This window comes from Plodia interpunctella, chromosome Z (genome assembly GCF_027563975.2).
Source record: "Plodia interpunctella isolate USDA-ARS_2022_Savannah chromosome Z, ilPloInte3.2, whole genome shotgun sequence".
In the NCBI taxonomy this organism is placed as follows: Eukaryota; Metazoa; Arthropoda; class Insecta; order Lepidoptera; family Pyralidae; genus Plodia; species Plodia interpunctella.
The window spans coordinates 9,891,201-9,909,889 of NC_071324.2; the positions used below are offsets into that span (position 1 = coordinate 9,891,201).

Below are 18,689 nucleotides of genomic sequence, written 5' to 3' on the forward strand. Positions count from 1 at the left end.
AATCAAAATGAAAGGTTAAATTCATTGTCTTTCAATATATATAGGAATATACTACTGATATTTTATAGATAAACATTACTTACATTGTACAAACAGCGTAGACGATGTTACAGCTTCGCCTAGCTCATTAATAGCCCGGCAAGTGTAGGTACCAGAATCTTCAGGATTAACATATTTCATGTTGAGAGCTACATATCCGAAATCGTGCATTGTTGTGAGTCGATTGGCTAAAAATTAACAATGATTATAGAGTCGCGTAAAGAAATTATGAATATATACACTTATGAACATGAGTGACAAAATAATACTTATACTTACAAGCTTCAATTGGTACGCCATTTCGTAACCATTCTACTCGAAGCTTCGGATCTCCTACGGGAATAAGCCTTGCTTCAAAGTGTGCAGCCTGATTCTCTGCTACCCTGATATCTTTCATAGGCATCGTAAAGACAGGCGCTTGAGTGATCATTTCATCCTGAGCACTGTGCCTTTGATATCTAGATGTATCTTCTAATTGATTGAGCCTTGTAAGAGCTCCTTCATGCTGAGACTCTAAATAAATAGATTTCTTGGAATGTACGATAGCTATACCGGATGTGACGGCTTCACCGAGAGCATTGATAGCTCTGCATGTGTAGGTGCCAGAATCTTCAGGTAAGCATGACATAATATCAAGAGCAACAAATCCAAAATTATTTGTTTCTGTGAATCGTGAGCCACTCTTCAGTGGTTTATTGTTGTGGTACCATTCCACTTTCATCGTTGGGTCTGAAACAGGTATGAGCCTACATTCAAAATGAGCTCTTTGCCCTTCTTTGATTTCAATGTTTTTCAAAGAAGTGGTAAATATTGGTGCTTGTGTTGTGACTTCATCGATGACGTCAGATCTCTGGTATTTGGATCTATCTTCCAAATGATGGATTTGTTCTAATCCCGCTTCATTTTGTGTTGCCCTTACAATGTCAGCTGTACTTCTGCAACTTAATCTGCAGCTTACTTCGTCAGTGCCTACTAGGTTTACAGCTCGGCAAGTGTAAATTCCTGAATCTTCTGCAATCAAGTCAATAATGTCTAGTGCAACGTATCCGAAATCATGTATTGGTCGGAACCTATGGCCTATTGTGACTGGTTGACCATTTTTGAACCACTCTACTTTCAGGTTAGAATCAGTAACAGGTTCAAGTTTACATTCAAAGTGAACATGGTTGCCCTCAATAACATTGTCAATAGACTTAGGCTTAGTGACAAAGTGTGGTTTAATATTAATTGACTCATCGATTACTTCCGACTTTTTATAACGCGATGCATCTTCTAAATATTGAATTTTCTCAAGCCCAGATGGATGTTGCGAGTCGAAAATCAAATCTTTCTTAGCAATAACACGTAGAGCGCACGATGTTACTGCTTCTCCTAGTTGATTCGTAGCCTGGCAAGTGTACACTCCAGAGTCTTCTGGATAAACACTCAATAAATCAAGTGCCACGTAGTCAAATTCAAAAGCCGGCCTAAACCTGTGACCTGTCTTAACGGGTCTACCATTGCAGAACCATTCAATTCTCATCGTAGGGTCTCCAACAGGCTGTAGTCGGCATTCTAAATGAACATTGGTTCCCTCGACTGTTTCAATATTATGTAAAGCTCTTGAGAATTGTGGTGCTTGCATGACTGTAATATCCTCCTGAACTTGTCTGCTCCTTCGTGCAGCATCTTCCAGCATTTGAATTTGCTCAACAGCTTGCTCATTTTGAGTTTCTGTCAAAATATCCGAACGTTCAATAACACGTACCATAGCCGATGTATGTGCTGAACCTAGATGGTTTACGGCTCTTACTGTGTATTCGCCGGTGTCGGCTGATGTTGCATGAATGATATCTAACGCTACAAAGCCGAAATCGTAGTAAGTTCTAAACCTAGATCCTACGGTAATCGCTCTGCCATTGTGGAACCACTCTACTCTCATTGTAGGATCACCCATAGGTTCCAACCTACATTCAAGATGAATATTCTTTCCTTCTGATACAGGTTTCGGATCCGATAAAGGCTGAACAAAAACCGGTTTCGATTTTGAGATCTCTTCAATCTGGTACATAGGTTCCACAAATTTAGATTCCTCCATTTGTCGTGTTTTCTCATATAAACCACGATGAATACTTGAGGTATCGATACTCGAACGTGCTGTAAAAACACAATAAATAATAATAATAAATAAATATATTAAGACAAATCACACAGATTGAGCTAGCCCCAAAGTAAGTTCGAGACTTGTGTTATGGGATACTAACTCAACGATACTATATTTTATAACAAATACATATATAGATAAACATCCAAGACCCGGGCCAATCAGAAAAAGATCATTTTCCATCATAACCCGACCGGGGATCGAACCCGGGACCTCTCGGTTCAGTGGCAAGAACTTTACCACTGCGCCACCGAGGTCGTCAATGTCGCCACAATGTATGATTATAATTGAGATACCTAAGCAAGTGAATGTTAGTTCTGTGAAGACAGTTCGGTAGGTTATAAAAACTACTTTTAAAGGTTTTATAGAGAAGAATAAAACTTTCTAGGTATGATATCTGATGTTTTAAAAGACTGTTATTTATTTTGTTAATATCCTCAGTTGAAAGGGCGTTACAGTACTTTTAAAAAGACTGAAAGTTCATGGGAATATAACTTACTTTCGACGGTCATTGAAGCACTGAGTTGAGCTTCTCCAGAGGCATTACGAGCGACCACTGTATAAACACCTGTATCTTCTGATCGTACGCTGGAGATATCTAATGCGACATAACCAAAGTCGTGGTATGTTTGAATACGGTTAGCAGTCTTAATTACTTTTCCATTAAAATACCATTCAATTGACATTGTTAAATCACTTTGTGGCTCTACTCTAGCTTCGAAGTGAGCGCTTTGCCCTTCAACAATTTTATTGGTACCTTTTAAAGGTCCCAAAAACCGAGGTTTTTGTGTTACTTTAACCTCTTCCTCCGCTCGTCTCATGTATTTGCTGGAGTCTTCCAGATGTTGTATTTTCTCTAAACCACCTGGATGTTGTGATTCAGCAATAATATCTTTCTTAGTCACTATTGAAAGATTTGCACTTGTAGTAGCCTGACCAAGTGCATTATATGCTCTGCAAGTATAGTGACCTGCATCATGTACGGTCACAGATTTTATAGTCAACGCAACGTAACCGAAGTTAAAGAACGTGGTGATCCTGGAACTAGCTTCCACAGGACGTCCATCTTTTAACCACTCTACTCTTAAAGTTGAATCACCAACTGGCTCTAAACGAGCCTCAAAGTGGGCGAAACCTCCTTCCTTAATATTAATTTGATCCCTTATTGGAGTTTTGAATTCTGGTCTCTGTGTACTTTCAGGAGTTTCCTGATAATATTTTTGGTGTTGTTGTTGTTGATAAGCTTCTAGTTGCTCAGTCTTCTCAATGTATCTTCGCTGTTCTGGTATACCTAGATCAGCAGTCACAGTACTCCTAGCAGCAACTCTGATTGAAGCAGTACTGATGGCCTCGCCTAATTTATTAACAGCCCTCACTGTGTACGAACCTGCATCTTCAGCCCGTAGGTGCAAGATGTTAAGGGAGACGTAACCGAAGTTGAAGATTGACGTGATTCGCGAGCTGGCTGTAATTGGCCTACCATCTTTATACCATTCCACTCTCATAGTAGGGTCACTGACTGGAGTCAATTGAGCTTCAAAGTGAGCATTCCTTCCTTCTTGAAGTTCACCTAAATCTTGCAACGGCCTAATAAATTGTGGTCGCTGCATGGACTGCTCCTCGGTCGATTCTTGGTGTTGATACCTTGAGTAGTCTTCTAACTGCTGAATGTACTGCAAACTTTCTGGATGTTGACTTGTCCTCTCGATAGTAGCTCTAGGAGTTACTTGTAATACTGCTTTCGTCTCTGCCACTCCTGTCGCACTCACAGCTCTACATGTATATTCTCCACTATCTTGAATATTAAGACTGAGCATGTCAAGTGATATGTAACCAAAACGGAATATTGACGTAAACCTAGAACCTGTAAACATAAAAAATATGTTGTATAATTTTAGCAATTAATCTAAGATTATTATACGGAACAAAAATATTATAACACTTACTTGCTTCTATACTTTGACCATTTCTTAACCATTCTATCTTCATCGTTGGATCGCCAACCGGTTCTATCCTCGTTTCAAAGTGTATTTTGCCACCCTCCATCTGCGTTATACTCTTCAATGGCACAATAAACTGTGGTGGAGGATAAACTCGGTCTTCCTCTCCTGGAGGAACGTACGGTCTTGCTCTTTCCACGTGCCTTAAATATATAATTTCTGGACCAGGAGCAGGCCTGTAAAATGTTTTCTTTGAGTTTGAGGTTAAATTTTTAACAGTGTCAAAAATTAATTTATTCTTTGACTATTTTTATGTCCCTTAGGGAATATAATGTAATGATAAATATGCAATATTTTTGTATACCAATATTTACTGCCCAATAATATTATTCAAAGTTATGTGATAATGAATTTCATTCTGATAATAAATCAAAAATTCTACCATTACGATTGAATACAGAGACTATCAAGATTTATTATTATATCTAAGAAAACAAAATTTGACTTACTCTGGTTCAATGATCTTTGTAGGCCGAGGTAAGTGCAGACGTTTTTGCTCGGGCGGAGGCTCTTTTGGTACTTCTACATAGAGCCTAGCCCGAGTAGCGGTGGAACCTGCGACGTTCTGGGCGGTGCACTGGTACCATGCCGCATCCGACGCCTTGGCTCGCGAAATGTCCAACGTCGAGGCCCCACCATCGGTATTAATTCGTAACTCGGGATTGGGTATAATCTGAACGCCGTCCTTCTGCCATGTGATGCGTGGTGTCGGTGTACCCACTGCTCGTGCGTTCAGTGACACTGGTTCTCCTTCACGAACGCTCAATGTGCTGAAACGCTCGATGAATTTAGGTGCTACTACTTGTTCCTTTTCGATAACGTTCAGTCTACACTGGAACGAAGTTTCTCCACTCTTATTACGGGCGACACACGTTACCACACCACTATCTCTAAGTTCGACGTTTGTAATCATAAGTGCATGATTACCAGATTCGTTTACTAAAATCTTATGATTATAATCGTCTCGAATTTGTCTATCGTTAATGAACCACGTGACTTCTGGGTAAGGTCTGCCCGTGACGCGGCAATCGAATCGCGTCATTTTGCCCTCCGTGACATCGCGATCTTGGCAAACTCTTACGAATTGCGGAGCGAGAGCTTTTTCTGTGATTTCTACTCGTTCCTCAATGCCGGTTTGTTGTGAGTCTATGACATATTGTGATTTATCTTGTATATATGTTTCTTGAGGTGATTCAACAGCAAGATACGCAGAAGTTACAATGCACCCATTAGGGTTCTCTGCTAAAAGTGTATAATGGCCGGAATCAGACTTTTGTGTATTTCTTACCCTAAGTGTCGTTTGATTATGAGTCGTTAAGATTTCGTGTTTATTCGAATTGACTATCCTCTGCCCATTTTTGAACCATGTTACCCGCGGCCTAGGGTTACCCGATAACTGCACCTGGAACTGTGCATCAGCACCCTCCGAGAGTTTAGAGTTTCTGGGTTTTTGTGCAATCTTCGGTGGAGCTAGGGCTCCAAGAGACCTATCGATTTCTGTGCTTACTTGAATGTCAGTCTCACCAATATATCTCTTTGTGATAGATTCTCTAAAGGATACTTCCCGGAGGAGTCTGTATTCAAAAGTATCTACTTTGAAATCCTCAGAAGAAGAACAATCATTGCCATTAGTGTAGGCAATTTTTTGTGTTTGTCGGGACTGCTCTGTACTATAACCCTGTGTACCGTAAGATTTATGTTCTACACTCTCACTGACGTGTCGGTAGCTCTGTTGCTGTGACGCCTGATGCGCCGGTACGGGCACTCCCTCAGGTTGTATGTACACTGAGCAAATCGCTTCTCCGTACTGGTTACGGGCTGTACACGTGTATTCACCTTCATCGCCAGGTCCTATCTGTTTAATCAACAACGACACATCTCCGGTTTGCTCATTGTAACTCATACTGTACTTATTGCATTCTACAAGTGGTGCTTTCTTTCTTGTCCACGATACTACAGGTGTTGGGTTTCCTCTTAGTTTTCCTTCGAATTTGGCATTACCGCCTTGCGCGAATCTGGCGTTCTTAAATATCTGTTCGAAGATAGGCGGTGAGGGATCACCGGGTCTCCCCATTGTGATGGGCAAACGATCCCCAGCAGTGCTCTCCACTGTAACAAAAATGTTTATCTTTTATTTGGCCATTTTGGTGTATATTAATAACATAAAAAATATTTTTTTTAGAAAATGCAAGCGCCTTTTACTATTTTAGAATTCGCTGTACTTTCATACAACACAAAGAAATTTTTTAAAATATGTATAATAATAAACTTGGATTCTGTTAACGGTACGGTTCTATTATTGCATTCGCCAATGCGCCGTGCAATGTGTATTTTTTGAAGTTTACAATATGTGCGTTGTTTTTTGTTGAAAAATTGAAATGTATGTCAGCATTTGTTAGACAACTAGGCTTCAAAGCCAACAAAATTTTTATATAGCAATAAAAAACAGTAGTATAGGAATTGGTTTACTTCTTAAATTTCTTTGTATGCGGTCATCTAAATTAAAAGGGCACTTGCGGCGACTGCTGGCACTTAGGTCTTTATTGCCGTCGTTCGAATACAAAACAACGGTAATAATGGCGTAAATACCGGGCACTTTAAGGTGCCTTTTGATTTTTTGTTCGACCACATATTTTATCCATTTCATAGTTTGTGTACATTTTGAATTAATTAAATACACTATACACAATTCATATAAACACAATAAAAACAATGCCTGTACAATTTAGGTACCTATAAAAGTTCTGCTTAAATGGAAAAATGTATAGCCAAAATGTTGAAAAAAATAATCGATGATTAAAGCAAGTATTAAATAAAGAATGAATAACTATATATATTTTTGTCAAAATTATCAGTGATACCTATGATATACGAATACTCAACTGATTTTGAAGGAAAAAGTATGTTGTAATCAACATTCGTAACTATTACAAATTCTAGACATTTCCATCGAGATGTTCTTGAAATGGAAATATATCATTTCAAGTCGTAAACAGTGAACTACCAGTTCATGTGTCAACCAACACTTGTGATATTAGTATTAAGAGTAAGCCTGTAGAAGGTCACCTCTGGCCTAGGAACATGGAACCGGAATGCGTGTCCATTCCCGAGCCGACTCACTGGCTGGTAGTAGGTATAAAGGCACGCGCCTAGTTCGCGCTGCTATTTACAGCACTACTAGGTGTCATGTTACGGTGGCCATTTTGGACTCACAATGCCTCAATCATAATCTCAATAACGTTTGTTATTAAACTGTTTATACGAAAATAGAATAAAAATCCTAACTAAGCTAGTATTTTATAAATGCGAAAGTAAGTTTGTTTGTTTTCTACCTTTTCACGATCTGTCTATTCGACCAATCTTCTTGAAATTTTGCTCACATGTCGTTTGAAGTATCTCTATACTTGTACGTGTAACGTTCATGCCGGAAAAAAAAATGTTCTTGGATCTAAAGGTAAGTAGTACATTTGTAGTTTGTGTTCTTTCGGCATTTCTTCTCAGCAGTGGTCGTTCCGAAATGCCAGTAGTTTGTAGCTTGTGAGAAATAACTATAATTGACGAGAAAAAGTGCCTGTGAAGGTCTAATTTCTGAATAAATGATTTGAATTTGACCACTTGTCATTATCAGAGTAAAAATATTAAGTAAATTTTATAAATTACTATAGCGCATAAAATAGGTACGTTGCGTAGTTTTAAGATCTACGCATACGGACTAAATAAGGGATCTATTTTGTAATTTAGTGTAACGTGGAAACATAGGTACCTACAACACTAAGGTCTAAAAATTTATTCAGGTGAGAACACTCGACGCAACAATAAAGAAATTGAGTGAGGTAAAGGCAGTAACGCAAGAAACGAGAACCGGATCCTTTACAGTAGCGAGTACACACAGTACAAAAAGGGTTAAACACGGTGCTCGTCGTGTTTCGTATATATATATTGCTATTATCGCAAAATGGCACACGTACCTATTCATTGGGTGCTCGAATCTGAAATGTTTTAGTATTTATTTTTTGTTTGTAGGTCAAGGTCACCCAGCAAAAACTTGAAATTAAAGTCCTATTCTATTCATATTTTTTTAATACGCATTAGGTACATCATTATTTAAAGCATTTCATTTGAATCTAAAACGGTATTGTTATTATAGGCGGAGCATGTTTTTAAAGTACTGATATAATGTAATTATTAATGTGGGTACTTTCACTATTATACCATAATAGCAACAAATACTGATATTAAAATCAGAAGACAAAACATGTACGGACCTTTTAAGTATGTGGGAAAAAAACAGAGGCTTCTTGGAAAATATAGGCTTCTTCAAATAAAAACATGAAGATCAAATATAGGTGAACACATGATACCGCAGGCGCAGCCACTGGCAACAGCTAGTGTGATATAAATCAGTTACAATAAACCAACTACATGCTTAACATGTGTTCAATTTGGCAGCCGACCAAATTCGAGTAGACACTGGGTCATAGCATTCTCAAGGATTACGAAACAACCATACGAGTTCCTTACTTCTCCGCGTTATGCAATTTCTAATTATATATAATTATACAGGATTACTGGTATCTAACGCATAACCTTCCAAAGGAGCATAAGGTACATAGAGGCTAACATCTTTTACGACTTTTGTCTAAACGTAATAAATACAAAAAAAATATCCTTTTTTTAAGTTTTAATTCCGTTTCTATAAAACGTTAACTCTTATGTTCGATTCCGCTACATAACGCTACTGTAATGTCTCGTGTTGCTTGGCTACTACATAGAATAGAGTTAAGATGTGTAGAATCGCAAACTAGATTAAATTTTTTTATATGAAAAAAAATCTACGAATCACAAAGTCGTAGAATAAAAGTTGATTGTTTGGATGTAGTCCTTAGGAGGTTTTGCGTTTGATACAAGTAGCCTTGTATAATATGTATATTTTACTAGGATAGAATAGGCCTACACGACTACAACTAAAAATTGTGTGTATATAATCAGTTTAAGATTTTGCATAGTAGTGCGAAGTGCGGCAGCGAAACTGTACAGAGAGAAAATGCAAAATAAGTAACTACTTAGTTCTGCTATTGATAACACAATATATACGTGTGATGGTAAAGAATAAAGATGTTTAGTACTAGAACCTGAAGAAATTATCGTCTAATACCGAGTTGCGGTGGACGTCAACACACTCTGTCCAGAATAGGTGTAAAACCGCAGACTGCTTATATCGTACCCAAGTCACCGCATGTTGGTTACCTACATCTGTTTCAAATTCAAATAATAGGGTAGATAATAAGTACATAATACATATAATAAAACTGTAAGTAGTATATATCTGTACATAGAAGGTATTAAAGAAAAATACTTAGTTGGATCTTTATGGGACTAACAGAAGCCAAAACAATCAACTACACGGGCATAATATTTTTGTCACGCGTTGAATGTAACAGAATCTCTCTTTCGATAATAAAAGCTTGTCACATAATTTTGTGTAATAACTTTTTAGAATTGCCTTTGAAAATACGAAGTTTGATGTGTGGAGATGAATCCGTGATAGTTTTCCAATTCGTCGTGTTTGAAGGCTATACGTACGTGTACCTGTGTGTGTACGTAGGTACTACATACAGCTATATGATTCATACAGGGTCCAGTGACCATATGGTGCTAGTGGGTCAGGCTCGGCCGCGGCTTGGCATGCGAGGTTCCATTTTATATGATATTTATCGGCACATTTACCTTAATTACAAGAAGTGCTTGCTTAATTTAACGCAGTTTTCCCTGTAGAATTAAAAAAATATATATTATTTAATAACTTCAAAGTAAATGCCATATTTATTTTATTATTTATTGCATCTCAATGTCATGATGATGTACAAGTACATACTACTTCGGTCAATAGATTTAAACAATATAGGAGGATGGAAACAGAAAATCCACATCCACCCCTACACATACACCGGTTATTCATTTAATTAGTTCAAACTAGTTATTTCTTAACCTTTCGTTCAGATTTAACTCTAACATAAAATAAGTGATGAAATTCACTCACGATCTGTTTGATGTGTAATGTAAAAAGACATGGTCTAGATTACTTTTATTTTTTTGATGCATCACATTTTATGGAAGACTGAATTTGACAATTCTGATGGATTGTCTTATAACATTTTACCTAAACTGAACTTGAACGTAAAACTCACAATTTTCCGTCATGCTATTTTTTTAGCAAGTTTATAACGATTCATCAAAAAGTCTAATAAACTTTCTACTTTGATGCACCCGGTACGATGTTTATCTACAAGTGAAATAAATCTTGACACAACATTGCTATCTTTTGACGCCTGCCTGTAATCATTAAACTTAAAAATCCACCCGTGCGTTAACATAAAGCACGATGGATGCATATGAAAAAAATATACATAAATTACGCAAAATCTTTTGTGTGATACGGGTATTTTTAGTTAAGATTTTATATTATATTTATCTGTTTTATATGAAACAAGTTTTCTTTAATTCTATTATTTTATTCCGTTGCGTTCCTTGCCAAGTTACAATGGTTTTAGTATATATCGTCTAAAAGGTTAACGAATATAAATATGTAATGATCGATAGACTGATTGGACGTATCCTCTAGACTGACTACAATTTCGCTAAACAAAAGTTTTCTTTTTACAGGCTTTTATATATTTTCGTCTGTCTGTAAACAATTATTGTATGTTAAATGTTATATTTCTTAAAGATCAATTTCTAACTATCCACATTTTTTTTTCGATATTATATATACGGATACCCGTACATTTAACACAGAGTGCATGCATGCTATCTTTAACATGCATTTTTGCATGTACAAAGCCCTGAGGGTAAAAAGTTGATGATATACATATTACATGTAAATTGCGATCGTTTCTGAGTGTTTATTCCGAGTCTGAAGTGGGTAATACGAAAGTTATGAATAGCAAACGGTCCTTAGCATAATTAGATATTTACTGTAGTTATAATCGTTTAAAGTGATTAGGAAAATGTGATATTTCTTTTGTGGGTTTAATTAGCGTATTCAATAGAGTTATTGGCAGCGGAGAATAACAAATATATTTAAATGGATCTGTGTGAACCAGCGTATGATACACAGCACTCGACAGCCGCTGGCGACCGCCTGCTGTTGAGCCTCAATCGAGATAATCTATCGTTTCGATCTATTTCTGTTTGCTTGTTTATTTGAGTATTTTCTGTTATGCTTCTTCGACTCACTTTTAATTTCCTTATGTCAAAGAAAAATTGTGCCAAACAACATGTGCAGAGAATATACAGCTACAGCCTACAGCCTAAGTTTTGTGGGTACTAGATAAAATTAAATTGTAATGTCGTTAGCAGATACTTACGCATACTGTTTGATTTTATACTAGCATATAATAGCTATGAATCAGTTATTTTCTATTTTTCCATAGAATTATACTTTGAATGTTCTGAAAGTAAATTAATATACGAGTACATATTATGCAACTGAATTAGAAGATACGCAATTAATAAAATATGAACATTGCGCGCAGGCAAAAACTAAACGTATATCACTTATGTTGTGCGTGAAATAAATCATTCAAGACGCATTAATAGAGAAATTGTTTTGGTTAGAATTGTGAAATCCAAGATATCTTCCATACATCTAGAATTTTGTATGAAGATTTACCGCCGCATTGTATTATCTGGATTCTTCACTTTTAGTTCGTCCATATTATTATTGTGTAGGTACCTGTTAATAGATTGATAACAAAAATTAAGTTGTATTATAATTACTTTTGAATTCACTGCGTACCATAATACAACCGATATATTTGTTTTTATAAATAAATAAATATATTAGGACCAATCACACAGATTGAGCTAGCCCCAAAGTAAGTTCGAGACTTATGTTATGGGATACTAACTCAACGATACTATATTTTATAACAAATCACAGTTTATAAACTGTGATTGATTATGGTAAAATCGGTTAATCCGTAAAATCCGTTATGGTAGACCTATAAGTATACCATTAATACAGTTAGTTCTTTGGCTTCTTTGCGGTAGATTAGCAGATTTATGCTGACGTATAATTAAAATGGTATCTAGTAAGTTAACCATTATATAATACTTCAATCAGTATTCATTGTTATCATGAGAACGCAATCTCAGAGCGTGCCCAACTGTCCGCTTCCAGTCACGATCTCCGAATGTTGACATTCCAATAGGCGCTTTCGACTAATATTATTTAATTTTCTGAATATGGATCATGTTTCTTGGTTCTACTAGGGCTACCTAGTTCCATGTTCACAAAAGATAAATTCGTTGATTTGATCTCACCCAAGCGTCCTGTGGCAGAATCACTACAATCGTACTATCCTTTACTATGGAGTGTGTTCGACTTTGTTTTATTGCTAACACTGGTGTTAGTGTCTCTCCCTACTTTATTATAATCGATAACTTCATAACCGCTACCAACACCATCTAACCAATCTCAAGAAAGAATTGCATTTCTTTCACGATATATGCTGATAACTGATATACTGTGCTAAGATAATGTATAAATAACTCAAGATTTTAAAGATAATAAGTTTATTTGTTAGACAAATTAAAAAAAACCCGAATCTCAATATTAATTTCGCTACAACTTTTGAACGGCTGAACCGATTTTCATGAAATATGGCCTAAGAACACTCGGGATAAAATTATCTATGACAAAAAGACTAAACGAAAATAGGTTCATTGTTTGGCAGCTACGATGACACAGACAGATACAGAGACAGACACTTTAAACATATAACACCCCACTTTTGCATCGGGGTTTAAAAATACGACAAAGAAACTGCCATCAAAGAAAGTCTAGTGCTAGCGAATGCAGTATGGCATGAGTAGCGTGATACTCATATCATTGTAACATTCGAAACTTGCTTCCGATATCGTAGTGAAGAGACCAAAACTGAAAATTACGTCAACACGGTCGAAGATTATCAAATTTACGTTACGCTAATTGAATCTTCAACACGGTATGGTCAGACGCACAAGTCATAATAGCTTTTTGCCATTAGTGCAATCATGCATATTATACAAGTAACCGATCCGAATTGGAATGTATCTATGTCACGCACCTTATACCATTGTGAAAAAAGTCTTTGCTCTTGAATATTACATGAATGCTTGAAGAATACACAAGTAATTTTTATTTGATACTTTCATTTTTCTAAGTAATATTTTGAAAACTGTTATTTTTTGATACAAGCTTTTATTGTCGTCGAGAGATCGTGTTAAATTTCAACGTGTGAAAATAAAATCATGCAGTAAACTGTTGAGGAGGTCTCTCTCCTCGGGAGTCGGTCATGAGTGCACCACCAGATCAGGCATATTATAATCATGCGTTGTTATTCAAACAAAATTGAGCTCAATCGGTTGAAGACATATTTTCCAAATTTGTGCATCAAGTAATACAAGTAATCCACCTGAGCATTACATATATATATACATTGCAAGTTAAAGAAAAGCTTGTAAAAAACATGTTCATTTTATTTACTGTTCACGGATGTACTGATTTGACGTTTTATAATTCTTAGATTAATTTATTGGATTGCAATTTGTTGATTAGAAAAATCGTTATGTTCAGGCCACTGCACGTTTATTAACACTATAGAGCTTTATACAACAGTACTAGAGGCGAATGTGCAATGATTTTGGTGAGCATGATGTGCTGTGTGTGTTTGTTGGCCACAATTTAAAGACGGTAAAATGTAAACAGGTGCTCATGTTAACAATTTGCATTTTAGTTAGCTGCCAAGAACTGTAACAGTCCATAATTATAGTTATTGACATTTGAGGCTACTTTTATTACAAACAGTTCATGCGAGCCCATGATTAGCGATGATTAGAGAGAGCAAGATAGACGCAGCTTAATGGGAGGTTGCCAGGTTAATGACTGGCGATGCGCTCTCCATTCCGGAGAGAAAACAAGCGGCGTAGACTAGATTTAAAATACCAATTTAATTAATTTAAGTAATGAAAACTTATGAAATAATTTAATTTTTTTTTTTCGAGTAGTAAAGCAGTAGTTCATATTTACATTGAACATTATAATTTCATCCATCAAACGTTTTCATTATATATTCCTCGTAAAACAACGGATCGCTTGCATTCTGCATGATTGTTTTTTAATAAAATTTAAAGTATGTTTATGATATTATACAGTGGTAAACGTCTCTCGGCTGGAGTCTGATGCTAATTATATACGGCGACATATTGCGCCGCGTGGCTGGGGGCACCAACACGACGATGTACCCGGCTGAATAAAAAGTCTGACACGTTTTGAAAATAATCGACATATGATGTTTGGGACAGTGCATTTTAAACAACGACCATGCGTCTTGGATGCATTAAATATAGTTACTTATTTTCCTTATAAATAAACATATATTTGCATAACAGTACATTTTTGTAAATTGTTATAAAGTCATTTAGGTAACTTTAACTTGTCGGTCGTCATGTAATAAAGAAAGTAGCGAATTCACGAGCTCACATTCGACTAAAGTAACTTTTGACCTCAACATTCCCGACGTCGAGCGAATGAATCGGCATTTTAGGCCATTGCTTGTTTGCTGAATATTGCACTTCGTTCGAACACAAGTGCGGCCGAAAGTTTCGACTTGCGCTTTCATTGTGAAACTCGATTTACGCTGACCGCGGTATGGTCACGGCGAGCGACGTATTCGCAGAAGTTTCAATCTACGCATAGCGTCGACAGCCATGAAATCTCGGTTGGTGAGCAGCAACAGAATTTGCAGATTAGTTTGTTACATTTTCTTGTAAAGATAAGCCGAAGGCAGGCACCGCGACGTGCTACAGTTAGTGTTACGTTTTAATGAGCGCCGTCCCAGCTACGCGCTAGACGGAACCGCTCCGAGATGACCATCTAGCTGTTTTGCCGGCCGTTGCCCATGACGCACAACAATTTTATTAGATACACTATGTAGTTCACTGAGAAAATTACTGGTTAATGCAGGTGATAATGTATCTTCTGAAAATAATTAGCTAGCAGTTTTCAAAGTCTTAACTTGTACTTGAATTTCGATGCTCCTCGCCTTAAAGCAAATCGTACCTACATAACATTCCTATATGTGATTTTTAATTTCTCGACGTGAATCGAAAGCATTATGCATCAATGCTACTGTTTATTCAAAGGTACAAAAAGTGAATGTGATACGTAAATAAGTATTTATACCGTTTCTATTCCGCGCCGATCGCGAAGAAAGAGTGAAAACGCATCCAATGTCATTTCGCATGCGTTTTTCACGTAGCGTAGTGTAATGGCGCTATTATAGTGCAGTTCTCAGTCTTACATAGAAATAGAAAACTGACAATTAAGCCGATGGTGCGCAAAAAGTCTGAACGCCCCGCCCGTTACGTTGTATTACCAGGCTTTGTCTGTTATGACATCAGCCTCTTTGATTGTGCATTTCCATTTCCGCTTTGCTTCGATTCCTTAGTACTTTTCAAAATTCACCTCTTGGTCTAATCATTTTATCAAATTTAAAACAACTTATCTGCAATTTGAATATTTATTATTAATTTTATCATATTTATTTGTAATTTTTGCCATCTTTTTTCAGTACAATGAGTAATAAATTAAAAATCGTAATAAAGTATAACGTAAATATTGAAATTGTTTTTAACGCAAATATTGAATTTGTCTTCATTACTCGTATCTAGGTCAGTGCTAATGTTAATTTGTTTCGTTAAAATGAGGACCTCAATAATTGGAAATAAGAATAAACATCAATTAACATCTTTATTGAACGTAAGTAATGTAACTGAATCCTAATGGTTAAATATTTGTTTTCTAACGATGCTAACTAATTAATAGATGACCGACTTTTTTTTTGTTTCTATAAATTATTTTACTTTACTAGGTACTGATTCATGCCCGTTGTATTCTTTCAGTAATTAATATATAAATTGTGTATTGCTCTCAAAACACTATAAAAAAAAGCTGATTTTAATTTTAAGTCTGTGATTATACCTAAAAAAGTTAACGTTAGTTAACAAAATATGTTAGATCAACATGTTTCTTCCTTATAATTGTCTAAATATTCATTGGGTGTGACCTTATTATTCTTTTATCTATGGGTATGACTCAGAAAATTTTCAGTAGGTAGGTAGCTGCTCATAGACTTTATTACAACTAGGTTAGGTATGTACTATTGGTATTTAGCCAGTATTTTTAATACCTACTCCTGTTTTTTCTTTGTTGTTACGATATTTAATATGATATTTACGATTTTAAAAAAAGTTATGTGGTAATATGCAACTCATGTATTGAGTGAAATAGCTAAGTGAAATGCAACCTCAGGTTCAAAGCGCAAAGTTCAGTGAACTCACTCGAGTACAATATCAATGAGATATAAGACCAACTAAATTACATACTCTTCATCACAATCAGATCTTTAGAGGAATGCGGAGAAAGAGCCATTCGGAATTTAAGATCAAGATCAAAATATTATGAACGCACTCGCGGAGCATGATATTCTTTCCATAGTTGTGAAGACGCTTCAATGTTATGTTTCGGGTCTGATGCATTTTGCTTGCCAATTAGCGACTGTCGTGAGATCGCTATATCATGCTGCCACAGAATCACTGCGCTCTTCGTAGTTTCTCCGTACTATACGTTTTTTTAGGACCTTCTTTTTAATGTTGTGGCCATTAGTGATATAGGTTTGTGATTATTATTATTTAGTCGAAGAACACACATTATTGCATGTCCCGATCTTAACTTTGACCTAGTTCTTGTTTCTATAAACATACATTATAAATTTACAAAAATTAATCCTTGAATGGACACTTATTTGTTGGACTGCCATATAGGGAGTCATGTTTGCGCCTTATAAGTAAACATGTTGTCAATGTGTGCGTTCGCGCTGCAACCTCAATGGGGAGGCCGAGAGGACTCGCGGCGCGAGCTCGACACTTTCCATTTAGGATTTAAATATACTATAAAAAACTGCATCGAGGCCGTGCCGCTATGCAGCCTCGGCTGAATGTTGCAAGTTCACTCTTGTCCGTGTTTGGAGGAGAAATTCGCTTTAATTCTGATGTAAGTGCGTTGAGCGGAGACAGTGAGATCATTTCTCAAAATGTAATAAGAAAAACAAGTGTGAAAAATATGCGAATGGCAGCGAGAGCGCATTCCTGTAATCCGGGGCGGGCGGCGGACGGCGGACGGACCTGCGCCCACGCGAGCCCGAGAATAGCCGCACTATCTCGCTCGCCGAGGAAAAGCGCTATGCACAAATAAAGTTACGCACCAGGAAACTAAAGTCACTCGCAGGCGGCTCGCCGCGCGAGCCACCTCGCCGGCAGCCACCGGGCACTTTACATGTATGAGGTGTTACTGATGATGACCTATCCTTACATCAACAACATTCGCTTAGCCAAATCGATGATATTGTGGTTATATGTAAAATGGAATGAAAAATGAATGTAATAGGGACCGACCTTGTTGTTGTGTGAGCATCTGGCGGGTGTAGTGGTGCTCCGTGCGCTGCACGCGCTCCTGCTGCTGCACGATCTGCTCGCGCCGCTCGGAGCGCTCCGACCGCTGCTCCGAGCGCTGCTCCGACCACCTCGACTGCTTCTCCATCGCGCCGCACCCGCAGCACACGCACAAAAAAACTGTCACTCGACGCTACTGGTCCTTATACAAACGTCGTAACGGCGTTCGCCTAATAAGAAATAAATACGCCACTGCGAAAAACTTATACTAGTCCACGGGTTCATTTAGCAGAAGTCAAGTCATTATAACCCAAGTCCAATCACCAAGACGTCGGTCGATTGCGAATAGTTAGCGGATAGTGCGCAGCTGAAGGAGCACGCGCTGCGCCGGCGGCGATCGCTGCGGCGGGGGGCGCCGCGACCAAAATACGTTGGTTATTTCGAGACGAGCCCACTACCGCGCGCCCTCCTCCAGCGAGGCCCCCCGCGCGCACCTCTCGCCCGCGCACCCTTTCCTCGTCCCGCCAATTTCGCGTGCCTCCTTGTCCGCAACCCAGTGCTATTTGTGCATCCGCTTTTCCAGCCACTATTTCGGAATACATTAATTACATTTCCAAATTTATTGAAATTTAATCAGTCTATATAATTGTGGGCGCCGCATCCGCTTAAACACTTCGATACACATTTTAAATGCATAACTATTTTAAATTGGGAATTTGAAAATAAGCCTTATATTTTGGTAGCGCATTGCCAATAGGGAAATACTTTACTCGAAGTGGGAGACTTAAATGTGATTTTTAAAATATCAATACACATATCAGTAATTGAAATAAACTTAATTTTGAAATAAACGCATAACGCAATAAGAAACGCAGAAGAGGCTTCATGTCCTCAAGTATAATATGCCTACCATTAGCCTGGCAACGAAGAAAACTTTTACAAGAGACAGTGAGAGAGAAAGAACATTTTTGTACAGATAACAAAAGAAATAAGTCCACATCCTGTGATTGTCA

The 18,689-nt window shown here is 37.3% G+C and overlaps 1 protein-coding gene across 1 annotated transcript in view; it reads right to left on the reverse strand.

Annotated features, from left to right (window-relative positions):
* sls (sallimus) overlaps positions 1–18,055 on the reverse strand; it is a 101,312-nt gene extending 83,257 nt beyond the window's left edge. Inside the window, exons 1-6 of the mRNA XM_064437024.1 lie at positions 17,680–18,055; positions 4,632–6,291; positions 4,129–4,358; positions 2,682–4,046; positions 319–2,175; positions 84–227 (exon numbers count right to left, since the gene is read on the reverse strand). Coding sequence (XP_064293094.1) covers positions 84–227; positions 319–2,175; positions 2,682–4,046; positions 4,129–4,358; positions 4,632–6,291; positions 17,680–17,824 — 5,401 coding nt within the window. The 5' untranslated portion in view covers positions 17,825–18,055. The remainder of the gene's footprint in view (positions 1–83; positions 228–318; positions 2,176–2,681; positions 4,047–4,128; positions 4,359–4,631; positions 6,292–17,679) is intronic.
* Between the last annotated feature and the right edge of the window lie 634 nt (positions 18,056–18,689).